We start from the raw sequence: 8,142 nt of genomic DNA on the forward strand, positions 1-8,142 counted from the left end.
CTTATGAATTATTTTTCTGTCTATTTAAGAGTCCAAAATAAACTATTTAATGATGAATTGTTTTTGAAGATTAAGTTCTCACATGCTAGATTGCTTTCAAATGTTAACTGTCAGACTTAGCCAGACTGTCACAGCTGGACTACCAAAACCCAGAATAAAGGCCAAGACTCCAGTCACGGCTCACCCTTCTGCTCACCCAAGCTGCTTTTTGCTTCAGGAGGAGTCCTCCGCTACTTGGATGCTGCCAGGTCTAATAGTGAGAGAGTCAAGTCTTGAATTCTGGGCAAGCAAGGGAACCCGAGTGTACCACAAATGGATGGGGAACCAGCAACATGTAACTAGGGGACAGGCTAGGATCAAGACCATGAGGGCAGCTCTATACTACATCAGGCAAGGGGTCACACACAAGAGTCAGAACAGAATCACACCCAGGAACTTAACACCAACAGAAACTACGTTGAGCAACGGATAATTGAGTGCAGGCCCTTTAAATGTGCCAGAGCATGTATAAATGTGAATGTGCTGAACGCATGCACAAGAAGATTGTGGGCATCCCCATGAACGGAGAAGCGGGTGTCCCTACTGCACCACTGGACCACCAGGGATCCTAACACAGATAATTCACAACTCCATGGAACTCCCAGCAGAGCACTTGTTACATGCAACTCTTTTAGTCAGATGGGCACTTACTGTTCTTGTGGAATAAGGGTAAACCACACTCAAAGCTGATCTTTCAAACACACTTGGTGCTTGTTGTTGCTAAAACAAAATTGTTACTCTTTGGGGGTGTTATAAATTTTCATCTCTTATATGGTAGAGGTTGAAGGGTACTAACCCTCCTCATTGCTTCCTCATTGGAGTCTTTGGCTCATCTACTAACTCTCCTGAACCTGCCTCTCACTCCTTAGAGCAAGCTATTAGATATACAAGTGTCACAAAACCGACTCACTCAACCACACTTAACTCTTGGGTTTGGCTACAAGGGGTTACAATCAGTCTCTCAATCACCTTACACACAGGTTAGACTAACATCAGACACCCCAAAAACACACCAACACCCACAAAGTTCATTTGCTGCCACCATCTATCATTAACAGGCGATAGAAACCTAATGTGACTATTCCCCTGCCCTCTATAACAGGTAATAACTCACACTACACAATACATCAAACACTCTCTCCTATGGTAGTTACTCAGGGTAAGATCCTACAAGTCTAACAAGCACTCCAGCAGCCAAAAGGTTAATCTACATTCAAACACACTTTCCTGCTAGCCGTACTAGTTATCCAACATACAAATAGGCAACTTTCCCTTTCCACACATACGAAGAGTTCATACACGTAGGCACAAGCATTCATATGGGCAATGAGTTTGTTTAGAGCACAAGGACTAACGTATTAAATGATATTTAATATTTAAAAGAAACAGTGCATATATATAAAAATGATATTACAAAGATGACAGTTGCAAATACAGTAAATAAAATAAAAGGGAGTAAAAACACAAAGAAAACCCTTACTTTACCAAGTTTTGAAGTTGTCAGTGTATTTCCTCTGAGGCACGAGTTGGAAGCTGGACATACAATCCACTGAATAAATGGAGCCTCCTTGTATGACAATGTGATATTGGGAATGTCACCTTTTTATTTCCTGCTGGGACACTCCCCTCATTACCTTATGCATGAGGTAGGAGTGCCCAGGAACATGTCATTTACGACCCCCTGCAGGGGGTTTGCTACTCTCAGGCAATATTCCCCAATATCCCTTAATATAATATGGGTACTTGCCAGTACCCAATACTATAATAAAACATGGGCAGGCTGTGATCCATATGTGGGCAAGAAGAACAATACCAAACACTAATAGGTTCCCACTTTCCAGTCCCCCAGGAACCAGCCCTCCTAACAGGTGGGTATAGTCTAGCCCTGTTTGGTATTGTTAGGAAGCATGTGACCTCCTCATAACCAATATGTAAGTTATGAGGTTGTGAATCCTATGACACAGGAGATATGGATACTTTCCTATAATCCATAATTTTCTACTAGCTATCCCCCCGCTGCTCTAGGTCCACAGCTCTGTTCTTTGATCAGCCGATCAAAGAACAGACTGGCCCAGCTTCCTTGCCCAAATGGTGTGGCTCCAGACCGTCTCAGATGACCGATATGGATGTCACCTTTCCACAGCCCCCTGGTGAGATATACAATTAAGGGTCTCTGTGTGAGCCTGAGACTGAGTAATTATAGTATTAACTTTTAAAATGCCAGTGCAAGGTGGCCCTGGCATGACACCTCCCCCCTCAGGAATGGGTACAGAGGATGGCCTATCGGCCTTCCCCTGTGCCCACTAGCTCAGCACAGTCTCCCTGTCTGGAAAGACCATCCGCATTCCCATGCTCACTGCCCTTTTTGTGCTGTATAGTGAAGTCATATTGCTGAAGGATTAAACTCCATCTGAGGAGTTTCCCATTATCCCCAGCTACTTTGTTTAACCAGCTTAGTGGATTGTGGTCTGTGATAACCGTGAAATTGCGCCCATAGAGATAGGGTTGTAATTTCTGCAAGGCCCAAACTACAGCTAAACATTCCTTCTCTACAGTGGCATAGGCCACTTCCCTGGGTAACAGTTTCCTGCTCAGGTATATAACAGGATGTTCTTCCCCTTTACTATTAACCTGGCTTAGGACAGCTCCCAGGCCATAGTTAGAAGCATCAGTCTGTACCACAAATCTGCGGGTAAAGTCAGGAGCTTGTAGAACAGGGGCACTGGCCAGGCTAGTCTTTAGGGTCTTAAAAGCCTGGTCACAATCGGCTGTCCATTCCACTAGACGGGGTAGCTTCTTTTTGGTCAGGTCCGTTAGGGGTTTGGCCAAGGCGCTGTAATTTGGGACAAATTTCCTATAGTACCCCGCAGTGCCCAGAAAGGACATTACTTGCTTCTTTGTCTTAGGGGTGGGCCAATTTGTAATTGCCTCTACTTTCCCCGGCTCAGGACGAAGTGTACCGCTCCCCACTCTGTGTCCCAAGTACTGCACTTCAGTCATCCCTATTTGGCATTTCTCAGGCTTAATAGTTAAGCCTGCCCCCTGGATCCTGTCTAGCACTTGGGACAGATGACCCAGATGCTCCTCCCAAGAGTTGCTAAAGATGGCGATATCATCTAGGTATGCCACCGCAAAGCCTTCTAGTCCACCCAGTAGTTGATTTACCAATCTTTGAAACGTGGCGGGGGCGTTTTTCATGCCAAAGGGCATTGTTTGGAACTCATACAACCCAAAAGGTGTTATAAATGCTGACCTTTCCTGTGCATCTGGAGACATTGGGATTTGCCAGTATCCCCTACTTAAGTCCATTATTGTAATGTACTGGGCGCCAGCCAACTGATCCAACAATTCATCTATCCTGGGCATAGGATATGCGTCAAAGGTGGTGACTAAATTTAGTTTCCTGTAGTCCACACAAAACCGAGTAGTACCATCCTTCTTTGGAACTAGAACTACAGGGGAAGCCCATGGGCTGTGGGATGGCACAATTACACCAAGCCCTATCATCTCCTCTATTTACAGCTGCAGGTTCGCCTTTACTTCCAGGGATACCCGGTAGGCCATCTGCCTGATAGGGCGAGTATCCCCGGTGTCTACATGGTGTATGGCTAGTGAGGTTCTGCCAGGCTTTCCGGAGAACGTACTAACATAAGAGTTAAGTAACCCCATCACCTGAGTTCTTTGGTTAACGGTGAGCATGCTGCTGACCTGTGACCCTCCTATGCCCTCTGTTCCCTGGGCCATCGCAACTAAATCTAGTAAAGGATCAGAACCTGATTCCTCAGCCATACCACAAACCGGCATTACAGAGACCTCCCGCTCATAATGGGCCTTGATCATGTTTACATGATAGACCTTTTTTCTTTTCCCATCTTCATCTAGGGCAATTACGTAATTCACATCATTAGCCCGTTCTAGAATAGTGTATGGGCCTTCCCAGGCAGCCTGTAGCTTATTCTGACGCATTGGCACCAGGACCCACACCTTCTGTCCTGCTTCATAAACCCTTTCTCTGGCATGGCGATCATACCATTGTTTCTGGTAGGCCTGTGCCTGGGTTACATTGTTATGTGCCAATCCCGTCAATGCCTCCATCTTTTCCCGGAATCTTATTACATATTCAACTACTGACACCTCAGGAGTATCTAGCTTGCCTTCCCATGCCTCCCTTACCAGATCTAAGGGGCCACGTACCCTCCGCCCATATAACAGTTCAAATGGGGAAAAGCCAGTGGATGCCTGTGGTACCTCTCTGTAGGCAAATAGGAGGTGTGGGAGATAACGCTCCCAGTCCTTCCCTTGGGATTCTACAAAGGTCTTTAGCATATGCTTTAGGGTGCCATTAAAACGTTCACACAGGCCGTTAGTCTGGGGGTGGTATGGGCTGGCAATTAGGTGGTTCACCTGTATTTTCTTACACAGGCACTGCATCAGGTTAGACATGAATTGAGTCCCCTGATCAGTGAGCATTTCTTTGGGAAACCCCACTCTTGAAAATATGCTTAAGAGGGCATCAGCAACCTTGTCTGCCCGGATGGAGGATAGGGCTACTGCTTCTGGGTACCGGGTAGCATAGTCTACCACAGTGAGAATAAACCGTTTCCCTGAACTGCTGGGTATAGCTAAGGGCCCTATGAGATCCACAGCTACCCTTTGGAAGGGTTCATCAATAACTGGTAACGGAACTAATGGGGCCCTTCCCATATCTCCATTTTTCCCCACTCGCTGACAAGTGTGGCACGAACGACAGTAATTGGCAATGTCTGTACCCATGTTAGGCCAATAGAAATTATGTACTAAACGGGCCTTGGTTTTCTGTACCCCTAAATGCCCAGCTAGGGGGATTTCATGAGCTATTCTTAGAAGCTGTTCCCTAAATTGCAAAGGCACCACTAGTTGCCTGTCACTTACCCACTTCTCTTGTGTAGTTGTAGGCATGGATTCCCTGTACAACCTATTTTCATGCCAGTATATTCTTTCTTTATCAGTCTCAGCAGGGGGTTGGGCTGCAAGGCCTCTCATCTTTTCGAGGCTGGCATCGGTCAGGAGGGCTGCCTCAAATTCCCGACCGCTTGCCTCAAACCTGGGATCTGGTGTGAGTGTGAGCAGGGCCCCAGAAGCTGGAACCCCCCTGTCCTCTGGGTCAGGACACAGCAACGCTACAGGCAGGGGACTTCCTTCAGAGGGGCCCTCCTCCCCACTCAGTGACAGACCCTCCAGCCCTGTAGCCCCAGTCTGATACTGGCTTGCCCTTACAGACTGCTGCCGGGTTACTGCTGCAACACAAGGGAGGTTCCCCCCTCCCACATCACAGTGGCTTGCTACTGGGAATCCCCCTACACTCCCTGTGAAATTGTTCTCCCCCCGAGATAGAGATGGGACATACACTTCCCCTCCCCCCAGGTCTATGCATGGGGATTCAGCTGGCTCTAATACAGAATTGCATGCAAACACATCCTGATTTCCCTCCCAGCCCCCATCACAATCAACATCATTATCAGATACCTGTAGATGAGCAGGATTCACGTAGGGCTCTGCTGGCTCCAGAGGGTCCCCTGCGGGCACATACTGTGACACCAACCTGCCCAAGTCAGTACCCAGTAACACATTAGTAGGGATGGTATCCGACACCCCTACCTCCCGCAACCCCCTCCCTGCTCCCCAATCCAGGTAAACCCGTGCCATGGGCACTGCAGGATGGACTCCCCCAAATCCTGTGACAGCCATGGTCTTCCCGGGAATAATATCCTCACAGTTTACTAGCTCTGGGCGCACTAAAGTCACCTCTGCTCCTGTGTCTCTGAGTCCCACAGTTACCTGAGTGCCCACGGTAACCGGCTGCAGATTGTCCTTGTGGCTCCCCTCTGTCCCAGCAACAAACAAAACAGAAGGAGATGGGCCAGGGGGTTTTCCAGGTGGTGTAGGTTTCCTTTTGTCAGGGCAGACATGACTAAGGTGGCCCACCTTATTACATATAAAACAGCGGCGTGCATCCACCTGTCCCGGCCTTACCCCTGGGCTACTTGCAGGAGCAGCTGCAGATCCCCCCGGTTTGTAAGAAGGGAAGGAGGGGCTTCCTCCTGGCTTTCCTCCTTTCCAGCTATGGGACCCTGGGTTTGGAATAGGCTTCCTGGATACTGGCATCCGGTTTGCAGTATATGCATCTGCAATTTGTGCTGCCTGATCAGCAGTTTTGGGCTCACGGTCAAGGACAAACTGCTGGACTTCCACTGGACAGATACACAGGAACTGGTCCAGTATCATCAGGTCCTCCAATTCTGTAAATGTTGAGACACTGCGACCCTGCACCCACTGATGGAAGGTGATTCTCAGCCTCCCAACCACATCAGTGTAGCTGTCGTGCGCCCCACGCTGTAGACTCCTGAATTTCTTGCGGTGTACCTCTGGGGTGAGGTTAAAGTGCCTAATTAAAGCTTTTTTTATTTCATCATAGTCCCCATCATATTCTAGTGGAAGGTCCGCAAAAACTTCCAGAGCTTTGCCCTTAAGCCCTGGGGTCAGGAAACTTGCCCACTGCTCACGGGGTAAATGAAATTGCCTGCAGGTTTTTTCAAACCCCCTCAGAAAAGTGTCCAGATCCCCATCCTTCTCCATCACGGGAAAATTCTCCAGACGGGGTTTGAAGACATTGGCCTCCCGGGAGTCACTGCTGTGAGGTGGGGCAGTACCTTTTTGGAGCCGTGCCATCTCCAGCTGGAATTGTCGTTCTGCTTGGCGCTCAGCTGCCTCCCTCTCTGCTGCTGCTGCTGCTGCTGCTGCTTCCCTCTCGGCTTGGCGCTCAGCTGCCTCCCTCTCTGCTGAGGCCTGGCGTTCTGCTGCTGCAGCCTCGGCCTGCTGGTATTGCAGTATAAGTTGTAGCCGTAAGTTAGGGTCCGATGAGCCCAGCTGCTGCAAAACCAGTTGCAGAGAAGATCCTGTACCACTCTGCGAACTGTTGCTGCCACTCTCATCAGAGTGGTACTGGCCAATAGCAATGTCCATGGTTTGGCCCACCTGCCCAGTGCTGGACTCTTGGTCACTTTCAACCAGGGATGCAATAAGCCATTCCTTGGTCTGATTTGCTACTGCAATCCCTCTCTCCTCACAGAGTCTGGACAGCTGTTCCTTGCTCTGCCTCTTGTAGGATGCCATCTCAGAGGACAATTGCCAAATAAAAGATAGGAAAGAAAAAAGAAGGGAAGGGCACTACTGTTTGCAAGTATGTCTTTTCTAGACTATGCACTGCGTTTGTCCTTGAAGACTGTATATTCCTCGCAAGGATGTACAGTCCTTTAGTGCAAGGGTTAAACACTTAATCCAAGCACTAATGCTCTAATAAAAAATTAAATTATGCCACCGCTGCCAACCAATTGTCACAAAACCGACTCACTCAACCACACTTAACTCTTGGGTTTGGCTACAAGGGGTTACAATCAGTCTCTCAATCACCTTACACACAGGTTAGACTAACATCAGACACCCCAAAAACACACCAACACCCACAAAGTTCATTTGCTGCCACCATCTATCATTAACAGGCGATAGAAACCTAATGTGACTATTCCCCTGCCCTCTATAACAGGTAATAACTCACACTACACAATACATCAAACACTCTCTCCTATGGTAGTTACTCAGGGTAAGATCCTACAAGTCTAACAAGCACTCCAGCAGCCAAAAGGTTAATCTACATTCAAACACACTTTCCTGCTAGCCGTACTAGTTATCCAACATACAAATAGGCAACTTTCCCTTTCCACACATACGAAGAGTTCATACACGTAGGCACAAGCATTCATATGGGCAATGAGTTCGTTTAGAGCACAAGGACTAACGTATTAAATGATATTTAATATTTAAAAGAAACAGTGCATATATATAAAAATGATATTACAAAGATGACAGTTGCAAATACAGTAAATAAAATAAAAGGGAGTAAAAACACAAAGAAAACCCTTACTTTACCAAGTTTTGAAGTTGTCAGTGTATTTCCTCTGAGGCACGAGTTGGAAGCTGGACATACAATCCACTGAATAAATGGAGCCTCCTTGTATGACAATGTGATATTGGGAATGTCACCTTTTTATTTCCTGCTGGACACTC

The 8,142-nt window shown here is 47.4% G+C and overlaps 1 protein-coding gene across 1 annotated transcript; it reads right to left on the bottom strand.

Annotated features, from left to right (window-relative positions):
• Positions 1-2,209: 2,209 nt before the first annotated feature.
• On the bottom strand, positions 2,210-7,551 carry LOC121394680. The gene is given in 1 exon segment (XM_041566245.1): positions 2,210-7,551. A coding segment is annotated over 1 exon segment (4,872 nt). The 5' UTR covers positions 7,192-7,551; the 3' UTR covers positions 2,210-2,319.
• Between the last annotated feature and the right edge of the window lie 591 nt (positions 7,552-8,142).

Source organism: Xenopus laevis, chromosome 6L (assembly GCF_017654675.1).
Source record: "Xenopus laevis strain J_2021 chromosome 6L, Xenopus_laevis_v10.1, whole genome shotgun sequence".
Taxonomy (NCBI): Eukaryota; Metazoa; Chordata; class Amphibia; order Anura; family Pipidae; genus Xenopus; species Xenopus laevis.